Below are 20,862 nucleotides of genomic sequence, written 5' to 3' on the forward strand. Positions count from 1 at the left end.
TTAGGGAGACTTACTACTATATCAAGGGAGACTTACTACTATATTAAGGGAAACTTACTTCTATATTTAGGGAGACTTACTACTATATTTAGGGAGACTTACTACTATATTTAGGGAGACTTACTACTATATTAAGGGAGACTTACTACTATATTAAGGGAGACTTACTACTTTATTAAGGGAGACTTACTACTATATTTAGGGAGACTTACTACTATATTAAAGGAGACTTACTTCTATATTTAGGGAGACTTACTACTATATTTAGGGAGACGTACTACTATATTTAGGGAGACTTACTACTATATTTAGGGACACTTACTACTATATCAAGGGAGACTTACTACTATATTTAGGGAGACTTACTTCTATATTTAGGGAGACTTACTACTATATTTAGGGAGACTTACTACTATATTTAGGGAGACTTACTACTATATTTAGGGAGACTTACTACTATATTTAGGGAGACTTACTACTATATTAAGGGAGACTTACTACTATATCAAGGGAGACTACCACTATATTTAGGGAGACTTACTACTATATTTAGGGAGACTTACTACTATATTTAGGGAGACTTACTACTATATTTAAGGAGACTTACTACTATATTAAGGGAGACTTACTACTATATTAAGGGAGACTTACTTCTATATTTAGGGAGACTTAGTACTATATTTAGGGTGACTTTTTACTATATTAAGGGAGACTTACTACTATATTTAGGGAGATGTTTCTCGTCTGGTTTAATATATTCTCGAGCTTAGGATTTCATTGAATACCATCATTCACATATCATTACTTTTTAACTTCAGTGAACAACAAATTTATCTGGAAGTATTTTTTAATTTGCTTTTATTATAATTGTTGGGCTCAATTGTTTAAAAAAGATTGATACAATATCATGAAATACTTGAGATTGCTATTGTCTATGGTAACAGTGGTATAATCGGGAGAGCAGTAGTTTACATAACAAAGAGGTATTAGTGAAGGCAGACTTTCTGATCATGTCAGATTCCGACTCCTAGTTGTTTTCTTGTTTAGGGATACCTACTGGATAATAAAAGGACTGCTGGTTTGCCAGATGAATGAAACAGCCAAGGGTATGCTGGACAATTTTGCCTTTATGATTAAAACGTAAGTAGTATTTAATTTTTACAAATAATTACAACATGAAAATAACTTTGTATGTCAGAATGTTATTGACATAGATAAACAAAGGTGGTATGAAGTCACTGTCGGCTGTTACGTCCGACTCAAGCATTTACTGTAGGCTGTTACGTCCGCCTCCAGCATTTACTGTAAGCTGTTCCGTCAGACTCCAGTATTAACTATCGGCTGTTCCGTCCGACTCCAGCATTTACTGTCGGCTGTTCCGTCCGACTCCAGCATTTACTGTAGTCTGTTCCGTCAGACTCCAGCATTTACTGTAGTCTGTTACGTCCGCCTTCAGCATTTACTGTAGGCTGTTCCGTCCGACTCCAGCATTTACTGTCGGCTGTTCCGTCCTACTTCAGCATTTACTGTCGGCTGTTCCGTCAGACTCCAGTATTTACTGTCGGCTGTTCCGTCCGACTCCAGCATTTACTGTCGGCTGCTCCGTCCGACTCCAGCATTTACTGTCGGCTGTTCCGTCCGCCTCCAGCATTTACTGTAGGCTGTTCCGTCCGCCTCCAGCATTAACTGTCGGCTGTTACGTCCAACTCAAGCATTTACTGTAGGCTGTTACGTCCGCCTCCAGCATTTACTGTCGGCTGCTCCGTCCGACTCCAGCATTTACGGAGGTGTACAAGTGTTAAGAGGATGGAGGTGTACAAGTGTTAAGAGAACGGAGGTGTATAAGTGTTAAGAGGACGGAGGGGTACAAGTGTTAAGAGGATGGAGGTGTACAAGCGTTAAGAGGACGGAGGTATACAACTGTTAAGAGGGCGTGGGTGTACAAGTGTTAAGAGAACGGAGGTGTATAAGTGTTTAGAGGACGGAGGTGTACAAGTGTTAAGAGGACGGAGGTGTAAAAGTGTTAAGAGGACGGAGGTATACAAGTGTTAAGAGGACGGAGGTATACAACTGTTAAGAGGACGTGGGTGTACAAGTGTTAGGAGGACGGAGGTGTACACGTGTTAAGAGGACGGAGGTGTATACGTATTAAGAGGACGGAGGTGTACAAGTGTTAAGAGGACGGAGGTGTACACCTGTTAAGAGGACGTGGGTGTAAAAGTGTTAACAGGACGGGGGTGTACAAGTGTTAAGAGGACGGAGGTGGACAAGTGTTAAGAGGACGGAGGTGTACAAGTGTTAAGAGGACGGACGTGTACAAGTGTTAAGAGGACGGAGGGGTACAAGTATTAAGAGGACGGACGTGTACACGTGTTAAGAGGACGGAGGTGTACAAGTGTTAAGAGAACGGAGGTGTACAAGTGTTAAGAGGACGGAGGTTTACAAGTGTTAAGAGGACGGAGGTATACACGTGTAAAGAGGACGGAGGTGGACAAGTGTTAAGAGGACGGACGTGTACAAGTGTTAAGAGGACGGAGGGGTACAAGTGTTTAGAGGACGGAGGTGTATAAGTGTTAAGAGGACGGAGGTGTACACGTAATAAGAGGATGGTGGTGTACAAGTGTTAAGAGGACGGAGGTGTACAAGTGTTAAGAGAACGGATGTGTACACGTGTTAAGATGATGGAGGTGTACAAGTGTTAAGAGGACGGAGGTGTACAAGTGTTAAGAGGACGGATGTGTTCACGTGTTAAGAGGACGTGGGTGTACAAGTGTTAAGAGAACGGATGTGTACACGTGTTAAGATGATGGAGGTGTACAAGTGTTAAGAGGACGGAGGTGTACAAGTGTTAAGAGGACGTAGGTGTACAAGTGTTAAGAGGATGAAGGTGTAAAAGTGTTAAGAGGATTGAGTTGTACAAGTGTTAAGAGGACGGAGGTATACACGTGTTAAGAGGACGGAGGCGTACAAGTGTTAATAGGACGGAGGTGTACAAGTGTTAAGAGGACGGAGGTGTACAAGTGTTAAGAGGACGGAGGTGTACAAGTGTTAAGAGGACGGATGTGTACAAGTGTTAAGAGGATGAAGGTGTACAAGTGTTAAGATGATGGAGGTGTACAAGTGTTAAGAGGACGGAGGTGTACAAGTGTTAAGAGGATGGAGGTGTACAAGTGTTAAGAGGACGGAGGTGTACACGTGTTAAGAGGACGGAGGTTTAAAGGTGTTAAGAGGACGGAGTTTCACAATTGTTAAGAGGACGGAGGTGTACACCTTTTAAGAGGACGGAGGTATACATGTGTTAAGAGGACGGAGGTTTAAAAGTGTTAAGAGGACGGAGGTTCACAAGTGTTAAGAGGACGGAGGTGTACACGTGTAGAGAGGACGGAGGTATACAAGTGTAAAGAGGACGGAGGTGGACAAGTGTTAAGAGAACGGACGTGTACAAGTGTTAAGAGAACGGAGGTGTATAAGTGTTTAGAGGACGGAGGTGTATAAGTGTTAAGAGGACGGAGGTGTACACGTTATAAGAGGATGGTGGTGTACAAGTGTTAAGAGGATGGAGGTGTACAAGTGTTAAGATGACGGAGGTGTACAAGTGTTAAGATGACGGAGGTGTACAAGTTTTAAGAGAGTGTTAAGAGGACGGAGGTGTATAAGTGTTTAGAGGACGGAGGTGTACAAGTGTTAAGAGGACGGAGGTGTTCACGTGTTAAGACGACGGAGGTGTACAAGTGCTAAGAGGACGGAGGTGTACAAGTGTTCAGAGGACGGAGGTGTTCACGTGTTACGAGGACGGACGTGTACAAGTGTTCTGAGGACGGAGGTGTACAAGTGTTCAGAGGACGAGGTGTACAAGTGTTCAGAGGACGGAGGTGTACAAGTGTTCAGAGGACGTAGGTTTACAAGTGTTCAGAGGACGGAGGTATACAAGTGTTCAGAGGACGGAGGTGTACAAGTGTTTAGAGGACGGAGGTGTACACGTGTTCAGAGGACGGAGGTGTACAAGTGTTCAGAGGACGGAGGTGTACAAGTATTAAGAGGACGGAGGTGTACAAGTGTTCAGAGGACGGAGGTGTACACGTGTTAAGAGGACGGAGGTATACAAGTGTTAAGATGACGGAGGTGCACAAGTGTTTAGAGGACGGAGGTGTACACATGTTAAGAGGACGGGAGTGTACACGTGTTAAGAGGACGTGGGTGTAAAAGTGTTAACAGGACGGAGGTGTCCAAGTGTTAACAGGACGGAGGTGTACAAGTGTTAAGAGGACGGAGGAGTACAAGTGTTAAGAGGATGAAGGTGTACAAGTGTTAAGATGACGGAGGTGTACAATTGTTAAGAGGACGGAGGTGTACACATGTTAAGAGGACGGGAGGTGTACACGTGTTAAGAGGACGTGGGTGTAAAAGTGTTAACAGGGCGGAGGTGTACAAGTGTTAACAGGACGGAGGTGGACAAGTGTTAAGAGGACGGAGTTGTTCAAGTGTTAAGAGGACGGAGGAGTACAAGGGTTAAGAGGATGAAGGTGTACAAGTGTTAATATGACGGAGGTGTACAATTGTTGAGAGGACGGAGGTGTACACATGTTAAGAGGACGGGAGGTGTACACGTGTTAAGAGGACGGAGGTTTAAAAGTGTTAAGAGGACGGAGGTGTACACCTGTTAAGAGGACTGAGGTATACACGTGTTAAGAGGACGGATGTTTAAAAGTGTTAAGAGGACGGAGGTTCACAAGTGTTAAGAGGACGGAGGTGTACATGTGTTAAGAGGTCGGAGGTGTACACGTGTTAAGAGGACGGGGTTGTAAAAGTGTTAACAGTACGGAGGTGTACAAGTGTTAAGAGGACGGAGGTTTACAAGTTTAGAGAGGACGGAGGTATACAAGTGTAAAGAGGACGGAGGTGGACAAGTGTTAAGAGAACGGACGTGTACAAGTGTTAAGAGGACGGAGGTGTATAAGTGTTTAAAGGACGGAGGTGTATAAGTGTTAAGAGGACGGAGGTGTACACGTTATAAGAGGATGGAGGTGTACAAGTGTTAAGAGGACGGAGGTGTTCACGTGTTAAGACGACGGAGGTGTACACGTGTTAAGAAAACGGAGGTGTACAAGTGTTGAGAGGACGGAGGTGTACACGTGTTAAGAGGACGGAGGTGTACAAGTGTTAAGAGGACGGAGGTGTTCACGTGTTAAGACGACGGAGGTGTACACGTGTTAAGAAAACGGAGGTGTACAAGTGTTAAGAGGACGGAGGTGTACACGTGTTAAGAGGACGGAGGTGTACAAGTTTTAAGAGGACGGAGTTGTAAAAGTGTAAAGAGGACGGAGGTGTACACGTGTTGAGAGGACGGGGTGTAAAAGTGTTAAGAGGACGGAGGTGTACACGTGTTAAGATGACGGAGGTGTACAAGTGTTTAGAGGACGGAGGTGTACAAGTGTTAAGAGAACGGAGGTGTACAAGTGTTAAGAGGACGGACGTATACATGTGTTCAGAGGACGGAGGTGTCCAAGTGTTAAGAGGACGGAGGTGTACACGAGTTAAGAGGACGGAGGTGGACAAGTGTTAAGAGGACGGACGTGTACAAGTGTTAAGAGGACGAAGGTGTACGAGTGTTTAGAGGACGGAGGTGTATAAGTGTTAAGAGGACGGAGGTGTACACGTGATAAGTGGATGGTGGTGTACAAATGTTAAGAGGACGGGGTGTAAAAGTGTTAAGAGAACGGAGGTGTACAAGTGTTAAGAGGACGGACGTATACATGTGTTCAGAGGACGGAGGTGTCCAAGTGTTAAGAGGACGGAGGTGTACACGAGTTAAGAGGACGGAGGTGGACAAGTGTTAAGAGGACGGACGTGTACAAGTGTTAAGAGGACGGAGGTGTACAAGTGTTAAGAGGACGGAGGTTTACAAGTGTTAAGAGGACGGACGTATACATGTGTTAAGAGGACGGAGGTGTACAAGTGTTAAGAGGACGGAGGTGTACACGAGTTAAGAGGACGGAGGTGGACAAGTGTTAAGAGGACGGACGTGTACAAGTGTTAAGAGGACGGAGGGGTACAAGTGTTTAGAGGACGGAGGTGTATAAGTGTTAAGAGGACGGAGGTGTACACGTAATAAGTGGATGGTGGTGTACAAATGTTAAGAGGACGGGGTGTAAAAGTGTTAAGAGAACGGAGGTGTACAAGTGTTAAGAGGACGGAGGAGTACAAGTGTTAAGAGGACGGAGGTGTACAAGTGTTAAGAGGACGGATGTGTACACGTGTTAAGAGGACGTGGGTGTACAAGTGTTAAGAGAACGGATGTGTACACGTGTTAAGAGGATGGAGGTGTACAAGTGTTAAGAGGACGGAGGTGTACAAGTGTTAAGAGGACGTAGGTGTAAAAGTGTTAAGAGGATGAAGGTGTACAAGTGTTAAGAGGATTGAGGTGTACAAGTGTTAAGAGGACGGAGGTATACACGTGTTAAGAGGACGGATGCGTACAAGTGTTAAGAGGACGGAGGTGTACACGTGTTAAGAGGACGTGGGTGTACAAGTGTTGAGAGGACGGAGGTGTACAAGTGTTAAGAGGATGAAGGTGTACAAGTGTTAAGATGATGGAGGTGTACAAGTGTTAAGAGGACGAAGGTGTACAAGTGTTAAGAGGACGGAGGTGTACACGTGTTCAGAGGACGGAGGTATACACGTGTTAAGAGGACGGAGGCGTACAAGTGTTAAGAGGACGGAGGTGTACACGTGTTAAGAGGACGGACGTGTACAAGTGTTAAGAGGACGTGGGTGTACAAGTGTTGAGAGGACGGAGGTGTACAAGTGTTAAGAGGATGAAGGTGTACAAGTGTTAAGAGGATGGAGGGGTACAAGTGTTAAGAGGACGGAGGTGTCACGTGTTAAGAGGACGGAGGTTTAAAAGTGTTAAGAGGACGGAGGTTCACAAGTGTTCAGAGGACGGAGGTATACAAGTGTTTAGAGGACGGAGGTGTACAAGTGTTCAGAGGACGGAGGTATACACGTGTTCAGAGGACGGAGGTGTACAAGTGTTCAGAGGACGGAGGTGTAGAAGTGTGCAGAGGACGGAGGTATACAAGTGTTCAGAGGACGGAGGTGTACAAGTGTTCAGAGGACGGAGGTGTACAAGTGTTCAGAGGACGGAGGTATACAAGTGTTCAGAGGACGGAGGTGTACAAGTGTTCAGAGGACGGAGGTGTACACGTGTTAAGAGGACGGAGGTATACAAGTGTTAAGATGACGGAGGTGTACAAGTGTTTAGAGGACGGATGTGTACACATGTTAAGAGGACGGGAGTGTACACGTGTTAAGAGGACGGAGGGGTACACGTGTTAAGAGAACGAAGGTGTACACGTGTTAAGGGGACGGAGGTGTACAAGTGTTAAGAGGACGGAGGTGTACACGTGTTAAGAGGACGGAGGTGTACAAGTGTTAAGAGGACGGAGTGTACAAGTGTTAAGTCGACGGAGGTGAACAAGTGTTAAGAGGACGGAGGTGTACACGTGTTAAGAGAACGAAGGTGTACACGTGTTAAGTGGACGGAGGTGTACACGTGTTAAGAGGACGGAGGTGTACAAGTGTTAAGAGGACGGAGGTGTACAAGTGTTCAGAGGACGGAGGTGTACAAGTGTTAAGAGGACGGAGATGTACAAGTGCCTTCTGCTGCACCAATTGTAGTACTATATGTATTAATTCTCCTAGACAGCAATTCAGTTTCTCTCACGTTCTCTCGACACACTTGCCGATTGTATGACTGTTTTAACATGGACTATTAAGATAACAATTTCGAAAATTAGGCTAGCAACGTTTTCAAGTACATGTTCCTAGCTTACCTATTTCGGATGGACTCAATATCATGATACTTATCGAACACAATACAACCATGCGATACGAATTTCACAAAGTCATTAAGATTTTGGAAAAAAAGTTTTATATGAAATACAATTAAAATCGCAAATATGTCACACATCGAGGGTGAGCAGACAATTCAAACAGCGAGTAGTACAGTGTATAAACCAGTAACGTGGGGCTCAGATGACAGCGAGTAGTACAGTGTATAAACCAGTAACGTGGGGCTCAGATGACAGCGAGTAGTACAGTGTATAAACCAGTAACGTGTGGTTCAGAGAACAGCGAGTAGTACAGTGTATAAACCAGTAACGTGGGGCTCAGAGAACCGCGAGTAGTACAGTGTATAAACCAGTAACGTGGGGCTCAGTGACAGCGAGTAGTACAGTGTATAAACCAGTAACGTGTGGCTCAGATAACAGCGAGTAGTACCGTGTATAACCAGTAACGTGTGGCTCAGAGAACAGCGAGTAGTACCGTGTATAAACCAGTAACGTGGGGCTCAGAGAACCGCGAGTAGTACAGTGTATAAACCAGTAACGTAGGGCTCAGAGAACCGCGAGTAGTACAGGGTATAAACCAGTAACGTGTGGCTCAGAGAACCGCGAGTAGTACAGTGTATAAACCAGTAACGTGCGACTCAGAGAACCGCGAGTAGTACAGTGTATAAACGAGTAACGTGGGGCTCAGAGAACCGCGAGTAGTACAGTGTATAAACCAGGAACGTGGGGCTCAGATAACAGCGAGTAGTACCGTGTATAAACCAGTAACGTGTTGCTCAGATAACAGCGAGTAGTACCGTGTATAAACCAGTAACGTGGGGCTCTGAGAACCGCGAGTAGTACAGTGTATAAACCAGTAACGTGTGGCTCAGATAACAGCGAGTAGTACCGTGTATAAACCAGTAACGTGTGGCTCAGATAACAGCGAGTAGTACCGTGTATAAACCAGTAATGTGTGGCTCAGAGAACAGCGAGAAGTACAGTGTATAAACCAGTAACGTGGGGCTCAGTGACAGCGAGTAGTACAGTGTATAAACCAGTAATGTGTGGCTCAGAGAACAGCGAGAAGTACAGTGTATAAACCAGTAACGTGGGGCTCAGAGAACAGCGAGTAGTACAGTGTATAAACCAGTAATGTGTGGCTCAGTGACAGCGAGTAGTACAGTGTATAAACCAGTAACGTGGGGCTCAGAGAACAGCGAGTAGTACATTGTATACACCAGTAACGTGGGCTTGGTTTGAACACCCAATCAATCCCCGGTTGGTAACTGGTTTCAGCTCTCGTACAGAGGTTTACACCTTTGTTAATGTTTACATGTCGCCAAGAAACCTAAATAACGCATTCGTGCGAATGCGCAACTTTGTGACCGGCAATTTATGTAACGTGTAAAGGGTTTTTTCTTCAAAGATTTCTATTTCCGTGGTATAACCCTTAAATAAACCAACTCAAAACTGTTGTCGTGAAAGCACGACGCAGTAACTATTACAGGTTTGTGTTTTCCAATCGGAGCATTATACTCATCGTTATGTTGAACAGGTTAAAGAAAAATAACATGGTGCCGTATTTCAAAGTGTATATGTATATTTCATTCCTAGTGTGGGACATGTCCCTAATGGTGGCCGGGTGTACTACTTGAGACGATCCCAGCCCCCCATGTTTATACCCATGGTACACGAGTACTACCGGAGTACCGGGGATAAAGCCTTCGTCCGGGACAACATCGCAACCATGGAAAAGGAGTACCAGTTCTGGAGAGACAATAGATCAGTAGATATGAGGAGAGGATATGAGACTTACTCCCTGGCACGATACGCCGTGGACATGGCTGCGCCAAGGTTAGCATGTTTAATAACGATATCTAGATACGCCGTGGACATGGCTGCGCCAAGGTTAGCATGTTTAATAACGATATCTAGATACGCCGTGGACACGGCTGCGCCAAGGTTAGCATGGTTCATAACGATATCTAGATACGCCGTGGACATGGCTGCGCCAAGGTTAGCATGGTTAATAACGATATCTAGATACGCCGTGGACATGGCTGCTCCAAGGTTAGCATGGTTAATAATGATATCTAGATACGCCGTGGACATGGCTGCGCAAAGGTTAGCATGGTTAATAACGATATCTAGATTCATCAACCAAACAGGTGATATTTACTTTACTGCAATCGCGGACCCCGAGACTAAAGGACCAATGGAAACGTCGGGGAAAGCGGGGAGGGTAATTTTCTCTTGACCTGCGTTTCGAAAACCCAGCCAAATCCCGTAAGAGGGAAATGTTTTGACCAAATTGTGTACAGGTCATATGCGGATACCTTCACAAAATTGACAGGGGATCTTATGGCTGTCACCTAACATTTCTTGATGAATAAAGGGGGCTGTTTCGGCTGTTTAGGCCGTGGGGATTTATTGAGAAACATCTAAAGTGATTCATTCGTCACGGTGCCAGCACCAACAAACAGATAAATAACCTATAAAAACTTTGTGTGTCTCACAATTTTTACCATCACCGATGAAACCTGCCAAAGCGTATAACAAAAGCTCTTCTTCTTATATTTACAGGCCAGAATCCTACATAGAGGACTTGGCTACCACAGAGGGGTTGTCTCCAGGTTTGTATTTATCTAAGGTGGTGTATATTCAAGCATTCAACTGTTTTTGTCATCATCATCATTTTCATCATTGTATGGCATTTATGATATGTTTGAATGACACAGCTGTGCAAGCAAACAACATAACGTCCGTCTTTCAATTTTTTTAACTTACATATTATATCTAAAAATTAAAAATCCCGCCTTCTCGACAATCTGCACACATTTCTTCAATAACTGGAACAACATATTGTCGATGATTGGCTAAGAATTGTGTCTCGTGGTGGCTGTTTTATTAAGTCTCATCGACGACACAGCTTTCGTGTAGGTTATCTGGTGACAATACCATGCGAATGTAAATATAGAGACAGCAGTAGGAACAAAACAACAGTTTGATACAGTACTTTGTAAATAGGTAGGATAATAAGTTACCTGAACATCAGTCTTTATGCTGATTATTATATCTGATGGCAGACATTGTGAAAGGTCCATTGTGTTGGAGACGTTTGCTATCCAGGGAACACATATATAGTTGTCTTTTCGTATAAAATTTCAAGAATAACCCTTTTGTGTCGGCGTTGTTGTCTATTCCTTTCCTATTTTAACTGTTCAGATATTTTACATTCTAAGAAATGAATAGACTCAGCTCAGCGATATTGATTAGCCTATAATTTATTTTCTGACAAGAAACGTATCCAAATGTGCATTCTTCTTCTTGCATGTACAAAGAGGACAGTTTGGAGCTGTACTCAAATCTCGTCTCGGCATGTGAGTCTGGCTGGGATTTCTCCTCCCGATGGTTCTCGGATTCACATTCGAGTGGCAATACCACGGTTAACAACGAGGGACTCCGAATGACCAACACCAAGGACATCATACCCGTTGATCTCAACTCTATCCTCTGTTGGAATGAAAGAATATTGGCAGATTTTTACACTCTCCTTGGTAGGACCGAATACGTCACCATGTCTCATTTGTATGTCTAAAATGTAGAAGAGTAACTCAGGCAAATGACCTTCGTGTGTACAGGGGCCGTCAAGCCTGAACAAACAATATTAAAACCTAATTATACGCAGCCGTTATAATAATGAATACATGACGTAGACACCACCAATAACTGTGATAGAAAAATCCCAAAACTAGGACGATCTTCAATGTTGAACGCAGCTTTTATTTAAAATTGAAAGCTGTCTTGAACACAAATCGATAACATCCAGATGGCATTTTTCATCAGGATTCAACGTCCTCCCATAGCAAGGGTCATAGGAGGACGGTGCCTAGGGAGGTAGGACACGAACAAGGTTCCAAATGTTGTGAAGGGGAAGCAGATCAATTTTGGTTTAGTTTTTATTCTTTATTTTTTTTAATATAAGCCACAGGAAAATAAATATCGAGTAATTGATACCTTTATAGACTCCGAATCACAATGAAATTTACGCCGACATTGCTCCCCATTGTTACATCATGACCTAGCTAACATCAAGACCTGGCTTACATCGTGACCTAGCTTACATCGTGACCTGGCTTACATCGTGACCTAGCTTACATCGAGACCTGGCTTACATCGTGACCTAGCTTACATCGAGACCTGGCTTACATCGTGACCTAGCCAACATCGTGACCTGGCTTACATCGTGACCTAGCTTACATCGTGACCTAGCCAACATCGTGACCTGGCTTACATCGTGACCTAGCTTACATCGTGACCTGGCTTACATCGTGACCTGGCTTACATCGTGACCTGGCTTACAATATGACCTAGCTTACATCGTGACCTAGCTTACATCATGACCTAGCTTACATCGTGACCTGGCTTACATCGTGACCTGGCTTACATCGTGACCTAGCTTACATCGTGACCTAGCTTACATCGTGACCTAGCTTACATCATGACCTGGCTTACATCGTGACCTAGCTTACATCGTGACCTAGCTTACATCGTGACCTAGCTTACATCGTGACCTAGCTTACATCGTGACCTAGCTTACATCGTGACCTAGCTTACATCGTGACCTAGCTTACATCGTGACCTAGCTTACATCGTGACCTAGCTTACATCGTGACCTAGCTTACATCGTGACCTAGCTTACATCGTGACCTAGCTTACATCGTGACCTAGCTTACATCGTGACCTAGCTTACATCGTGACCTAGCTTACATCGTGACCTAGCTTACATCGTGACCTAGCTTACATCGTGACCTAGCTTACATCGTGACCTAGCTTACATCGTGACCTGGCTTACATCGTGACCTAGCTTACATCGTGACCTAGCTTACATCATGACCTACCTTACATCGTGACCTGGCTTACATCGTGACCTGGCTTACATCGTGACCTAGCTTACATCGTGACCTGGCTTACATCGTGACCTAGCTTACATCCTGACCTAGCTTACATAACATCGTGACCTAGCTTACATCGTGACCTGGCTTACATCGTGACCTAGCTAACATCGTGACCTAGCTTACATCGTGACCTAGCTTACATCATGACCTACCTTACATAACATCGTGACCTAGCTTACATTCGTGACCTAGCTTACATCGTGACCTAGCTTACATCATGACCTACCTTACATAACATCGTGACCTAGCTTACATCGTGACCTAGCTTACATCATGACCTACCTTACATAACATCGTGACCTAGCTAACATCGTGACCTAGCTTACATCGTGACCTAGCTTACATCATGACCTACCTTACATAACATCGTGACCTAGCTTACATTCGTGACCTAGCTTACATCGTGACCTAGCTTACATCATGACCTACCTTACATAACATCGTGACCTAGCTTACATCGTGACCTAGCTTACATCATGACCTACCTTACATAACATCGTGACCTAGCTAACATCGTGACCTAGCTTACATCGTGACCTAGCTTACATCATGACCTACCTTACATAACATCGTGACCTAGCTTACATTCGTGACCTAGCTTACATCATGACCTACCTTACATAACATCGTGACCTAGCTTACATTCGTGACCTAGCTTACATCGTGACCTAGCTTACGTGTATCCAACATGCAAAAATACGTGTTTTTATATTCAAAAGTTATCAAATGTCAGCGCTCCCTAATAGGCGCTTGAAACACCAAAATATTGTCATCGCTAAAATAAGTATGCGTGTCATATAATGATGTAAAATGTAAACAGTTTCTGTATTTAATATCTATCAAGTTTTAAGTCTTTAGTGTTCAGTTACTTATACGAAATTGAAATTGATTGGCAGGCGATGCATCTAAAGCAGAGTACTATGCTGAGAGGCACAAGAGTCGCCGTAGAGCGATCAATTCTATCCTGTGGGACAAGAATGCTGGCATGTGGTTCGACTTCTCTCACAGTCAAAATAAATCCAGGACACGCTTTTATGCCTCCAACGTATTCCCTCTGTTTGTCGACTGTGGTGACGAGGACAGTCAAACATTCAAACGCCAGCTATCTGCTGCGAATTCTTATATCAAGGTAAAATATCCGTTATAGTCCATCACATCCCGTCAAATTCCTTCAAATTCCGGTCTACCCCGTCATATTCTGTCATACCATACCCTGTCATAGCTCATCGTATTGTTTAGCATGGACCTTTCGCACTGTATAATATAAGCGGTTTCGCGGTTACAATATCAGAATATCAGTTACATATACACATAAAAACCTGTAGTTTTAACTTGTATCATGTTAATGCCCACCGTAAAGCTTCGAAAAATATTCTGTGCCATCGAAACTAGAATTTCAAAAACTATGACAACAATAACGACTGTTTTCATTGTAGTTGTATGATAACAATAACGGCTGTTTTCCGAGTAGTTGTATGATAACAATAACGAGTGCTTTCCGAGTAGTTGTATGATAACAATAACGGCTGCTTTCCGAGTAGTTGTATGATAACAATAACGGCTGTTTTCCGAGTAGTTGTATGATAACAATAACGGCTGCTTTCCGAGTAGTTGTATGATAACAATAACGGCTGTTTTCCGAGTAGTTGTATGATAACAATAACGGCTGCTTTCCGAGTAGTTGTATGATAACAATAACGGCTGTTTTCCGAGTAGTTGTATGATAACAATAACGGCTGCTTTCCGAGTAGTTGTATGATAACAATAACGGCTGTTTTCCGAGTAGTTGTATGATAACAATAACGGCTGCTTTCCGAGTAGTTGTATGATAACAATAACGGCTGTTTTCCGAGTAGTTGTATGATAACAATAACGGCTGCTTTCCGAGTAGTTGTATGATAACAATAACGGCTGTTTTCCGAGTAGTTGTATGATAACAAGAACGACTGTTTCATTGTAGTTGTATGATAACAATAACGACTGTTTTCCGAGTAGTTGTATGATAACAATAACGACTGTTTTCATTATAGTTGTATGATAACAATAACGACTGCTTTCCGAGTAGTTGTATGATAACAATAACGACTGTTTTCATTGTAGTTGTATGATAACAATAACGACTGTTTTCATTGTAGTTGTATGATAACAATAACGACTGTTTTCCGAGTAGTTGTATGATAACAATAACGACTGTTTTCCGAGTAGTTGTATGATAACAATAACGACTGCTATCCGAGTAGTTGTATGATAACAATAACGACTGTTTTCCGAGTAGTTGTATGATAACAATAACGACAGTTTTCCGAGTAGTTGTATGATAACAATAACGACTGTTCAGTACTGCTCTCTGTTATCTAGTTCAGCCTTAGACAGGTATTTTGTTAATTATAGTGGTTCTAACTACACAGGTTCATGGTCAGTTTGACTTAACGTAAGAAATAAGATGTGCAACGTTTATGTATACAGCTTACATTGGTTCACTTGAGGTACCGTAATAAAGGTAACATGCTTGTGTTAAGCAATACTAATAAAAACTTCTTCATTTCGCATATCATGTACAAATGAGATGTTAAATGTACTTTATTTCGTACTGCAGCACATTCAGATTTGCGAAAGGCGACAATAAACAAATTAACAGTTCCTGTGTTTAGTCTCGTGACTACCTTCCATTACATTTGACATAGAATTCACCGAGACATAAACATGTGTGACCTACTTAATCATTTATAAAAAGGTGACTTTGATCCTCTGTTTCACAGAACGAGGTGGAGTACGAGGGCGGAGTGCCCACTTCCCTGGACCAGACGGGTCAACAGTGGGACTTTCCCAATGTCTGGCCTCCCCTCCAGCACGTGTGGATAGATGGTCTGTCTAACACAGAGCATCCCGACCTGACCGCCCTCGCCTTAACCAGCGCTCAGAAGTGGGTCCGGAGTAACTACATTGGCTGGCAAAGAACCAGGACAATGTTCGAAAAGGTACATTTTAGTTTCCTGACCTACAAGCTCATCGCGAAAGGATAGAAAGTATTGCCGTAACATTTGAGTGTTTGTATATCAATGTACTGCCATTTACTGACCTTTTCATTAGACACATATTTGTAAGACGGATATTGCAATGGATTTTGTGCAAGCCCTCAAAACGGTACATTCAATGAAAATGGGCGTGGCTGCTGCCCCGCTGACGACCATATTATTTTCAGATTTGGATCAGGTGCTATCAATCTTATAGGCATGTGCAGAAATTCAGAGTATTACTTAAGTTTACCGTACGGAAACCTTCGGAATGTTTACATACTACAATATCGCTGTGAGAGCCGTTGAGTTCACATCGTACTTAAACGGGTAATTGATACTTTAGAGATGCATACATAGTTTCATTAAAATTAAGACATTCCTCCAAGAATTATAGTGCAAAATATATGTGTGAGAGCGACGACGTCGTCTAGCATCACAGATGAAACCAAAACTAAATCATTACTATCGGAGGCACGGTAGTCTAGTGGTAGGACGCTAGAATTGTTGAATGCTAGCTGTGAGCGCCGAAATGGCAGCGCCGGCTGTATGCTCCCCAGGGAGTTGAGAAAGGTATTGGCTGGCCCTATAACCACGGATACTAATTTGTGAACCGCTTTGAGACGACCTACGAGCTATATTGTGATAAAGCGGTATATAAGAACCTCCAGTTATTAATCTTTATAATGTTGTTACACCTCAAGTGAATTTCTAGCTATTTGATTGGTTGGTAGAAAATTAAACAAAAATATCTGTCACCCTCCGAAACTACATTGATTTTAAAGGGCGCGGGTTATATTGCAATGAGACAGAGAAAAATATCACATGCGCGAAAAATGTTCGTTCCGGGTTCTTCACAGTGGCCATTTTTCACCGCTTCGTTTTCAAACCGTGATGGTCACAAGAACGTTTGACGGCAACAGCCAATTTTATAAAGCGCCGGTGCGATAGCGATTATATGTTTGCTGTCAGGACCTTATGTACCCTTCGCCTTCGGCGTACCCTGCCAAAGACCTGTATAACTAATGATATATAGCTTTAATTCCTGTTCCTTGACCCTGAAACATTGGGTCGAACTTCAAATTCTGTTATAGTTACCGAGGTGTTACAGGTAAGTACGCCGAAGAAAATAAAACGGTTTCTGTTGGTTACTAGTTATTAATCGGCAGACATTGTGAAAACGTATCACGTTGCCTATAAAATGGCGTCTAATCTCGTTGATTTCGCAATAAACGCATTATCAATTGTTTCTTTTATAAGTGGAAATGTAAGAATAAATTGCGTAAAGACTATTTCAAGACTCTGAAAGGGGTTATTATTTCGTTCATGTTTTATTATTCTCAGCAAATTGAAATCAAAAGCGGATGAAATTCTAGCAGTGAAATAATATAATTGAGGATGTAAACCCTTTATCATAATGCTGACTCTTTTTGAATGTATCTCCAGTTAGAAAAATTGTCATAACCTGGTTGATGAGTTGTACGTGTATGTGTTATACGTGTATGTGTGGTACGTGTGTGTGTTGTACGTGTATGTGTTGTGCCTGTATGTGTTGTACATGTATGTGTTGTACCTGTATATGTTGTACGTGTATTTGTTGTACGTGTATGTGTGGTACGTGTATGTGTTGTACGTGTATGTGTTTTACGTGTATGTGTCGTACGTGTATGTGTCATACGTGTATGTGTTGTACGTGTATGTGTCATACGGGTATGTGTCGTACGTGTATGTGTTGTACGTGTCTTTGTTGTACGTGTCTTTGTTGTACGTGTATGTGTTATACGTGTATGTGTGGTACTTTTGTGTGTTGTACGTGTATGTGATGTACGTGTCTTTGTTGTACGTGTCTTTGTTGTACGTGTATGTGTTATACGTGTATGTGTGGTACTTTTGTGTGTTGTACGTGTATGTGATGTACGTGTATGTGTTGTACGTGTATTTGTTGTATGTGTATGTGTTGTACGTGTATCTGTTTACTTCATGTGTACGTGTATGTATTGTACGTGTATGTGTTGTACGAGTTTATGTTGTACGTGTATATGTTGTACGTGTATGTGTTGTACGTGTATCTGTTTACTTCATGTGTACGTGTATGTATTGTACGTGTATGTGTTGTACGAGTTTATGTTGTACGTGTATATGTTGTACGTGTATGTGTTGTCCGTGTATGTGTCATCCGTGTATGTGTCATACGTGTATGTGTTGTACGTGTATGTGTCATACGGGTATGTGTCGTACGTGTATGTGTTGTACGTGTCTTTGTTGTACGTGTATGTGTTATACGTGTATGTGTGGTACGTGTGTGTGTTGTTCGTGTAGGTGTTGTACCTGTATGTGTTGTACATGTATTGGTTGATGAGTTGTACGTGTATGTGTTATACGTGTATGTGTGGTACTTTTGTGTGTTGTACGTGTATGTGATGTACGTGTCTTTGTTGTACGTGACTTTGTTGTACGTGTATGTGTTATACGTGTATGTGTGGTACGTGTGTGTGTTGTACGTGTATGTGATGTACGTGTATGTGTTGTACGTGTATATGTTGTACCTGTATATGTTGTACGTGTATTTGTTGTACATGTATATGTTGTACGTGTATGTGTTGTACGTGTATCTGTTTACTTCATGTGTACGTGTATGTATTGTACGTGTATGTGTTGTACGCGTTTATGTTGTACGTGTATATGTTGTACGTGTATGTGTTGTCCGTGTATGTGTCATCCGTGTATGTGTCATACGTGTATGTGTTGTACGTGTATGTGTCATACGTGGATGAGTCATACGTGTATGTGTTGTACGTGTATGTGTTGTACGTGTCTTTGTTGTACGTGTATGTGTTATACGTGTATGTGTGGTACTTTTGTGTGTTGTACGTGTATGTGATGTACGTGTATGTGTTGTACGTGTATATGTTGTACCTGTATATGTTGTACGTGTATTTGTTGTACGTGTATGTGTTGTACGTGTATCTGTTTACTTCATGTGTACGTGTATGTATTGTACGTGTATGTGTTGTACGAGTTTATGTTGTACGTGTATATGTTGTACGTGTATGTGTTGTCCGTGTATGTGTCATCCGTGTATGTGTCATACGTGTATGTGTTGTACGTGTATGTGTTTTACGTGTATGTGTTGTACGTGTATGTGTTGTACGTGTATTTGTTGTACGTGTATGTGTTGTACGTGTATCTGTTTACTTCATGTTTTGCTAATGACTGATAAAATAAGGGCAACGTAGAGCAAGGTCGGTTACTCTTTACGCACGCATGTGGTCGCTCGGGTGCTACGCTCTAATTAAATTCAAATATCAAAAATGGGGGCCCATGTTTCTATGATTTGCGTTGAATCGAAAAAAACATGATATGTTATAGGAGCTGCCCTTTTGTATTGCATCGATAGGGCACACCACGAGAGTTTGCATGATTTTAGAAAAAAGGTGAAGGTATCAACCAAAACAAAGACAAAAAACAAACGGAAGACATTGTTAACAATAAGAATAAACTGGAGGCGACCGAAAGGTGACCTCTACTTCAATCAATGATTTAAATGGGTGCACAATTTTAAAATAAAACAATGTTTATACAATATTTGATATTGCGCCCTATCTAGCTAATATAAGCCACTCTAAAGCGCCTTACAGTACATATAAGTACAATGAATACAAAAAAACATATACATTTATCAATACAATTTTGATGAATTTGCAGGAGCTGCCTTATCAGGCGCTAACTACTAGCCCTATGCCACCTGGCTAATATCTCCTTATGTGTGTATGCCTGCGTGTGTGCTGGAGATGTGACGTTAATATCCTTTATCTTTTCTATTCTACAGTTTGATTCCAATTTATTGTTATATCATACATATTGCTTTATTAAACACAGTACAGTGCAGAAGTACCGGGATCTAGAGGTGCCGGAGGGGAGTATGATGTACAGGTATGTAGTCTTAAGCCGGGATCTAGAGGTGCTGGAGAGAAGTATGATGTACAGGTATGTAGTCTAAAGCCGGGATATAGAGGTGCTGGAGGGAGTATTATGTACAGGTATGTAGACTAAAGCCGGGATATAGAGGTGCTGGAGGGTAGCATGATGTACAGGTATGTAGTCTAAAGCCGAGATCTAGAGGTGCTGGCGGGGAGTTTGATGTACAGGTATGTAGTCTAAAGCCGGGATATAGAGGTGAGGGGAGTATGATGTACAGGTTTGCAGTCTAAAGCCGGGATATAGAGGTGCCGGGGAGATTATTATTTCTTTATTTCCTCCAAATTGAAGAGTTACAAAAATATACAGTGTAGTCAAAGTACAAATCAAATATTATTAATTGATACTTACATGCACATAAGTACATTAGTTAACTACAGAGATGAAGAGAGAAGTTAATGAAACTTGAATTAGTTTAGTAAATACAGAAAGAACAGCAAATCATACAAAATAATTAGAATGCCTGGAAATCCTGAGGTTTCCAAGGGTTGGGGAAAGCCCTACCAACAAGGTCTTCTCAGGCTTACCCACACATAAACACACACAAAATAAGAGAGAAAAAAATAATAATAATTAGCTAGACATTGCTATTGTACTTACGTTTGTACGTGTTATATCATTATTAACGCTGATACAACAGCAACATTTTGTCAATAAAAATAGCATTATGCAGTACAAAGGTTACATAATCAGTTGAGCTTATTATGTGGGGAATGCTACCCCCTAGTAATACATGAATTAAATCATAATCAGACAAAGAGGATAAGAACACGCCAAGTTCTATATCAAAAGCCGTACTTTTAAGACACCATAGATCGTCTCTAAGACTTTCAGATTTTGTACAATGGATTACTGTATGTGTTATACAGTCATTATGTAAAATACCACAAAAATAGCATAATTCAATAATATTTGTTGATCTTAAATTAGCACATAATCGAACTATATTGCTTATCTTGCTTAGATGTTCAGGGAATTTTAATGCTACTGTCCATAAAATATGTGGAGAAATTACATCATGAATGAGCAAAAATCTTGTGAAATCTGAATCGTTGTTCATTCTATCGTACATCATTAATT

General features: G+C 42.1%; 1 protein-coding gene across 1 annotated transcript; it reads left to right on the forward strand.

The window, feature by feature from the left end:
- Positions 1–1,047: 1,047 nt before the first annotated feature.
- LOC110441127 (trehalase-like) lies at positions 1,048–20,035 on the forward strand (the record flags this gene model as incomplete). The annotated part of the gene is made up of 7 exons (XM_021484225.1): positions 1,048–1,140; positions 9,447–9,686; positions 10,416–10,465; positions 11,174–11,389; positions 13,687–13,919; positions 15,550–15,768; positions 19,684–20,035. Coding segments are annotated over 7 exons (1,225 nt in total), but the record flags the coding sequence as incomplete, so codon positions are not given.
- Between the last annotated feature and the right edge of the window lie 827 nt (positions 20,036–20,862).

Source organism: Mizuhopecten yessoensis, unplaced genomic scaffold (genome assembly GCF_002113885.1).
Source record: "Mizuhopecten yessoensis strain PY_sf001 unplaced genomic scaffold, ASM211388v2 scaffold715553, whole genome shotgun sequence".
In the NCBI taxonomy this organism is placed as follows: domain Eukaryota; kingdom Metazoa; phylum Mollusca; class Bivalvia; order Pectinida; family Pectinidae; genus Mizuhopecten; species Mizuhopecten yessoensis.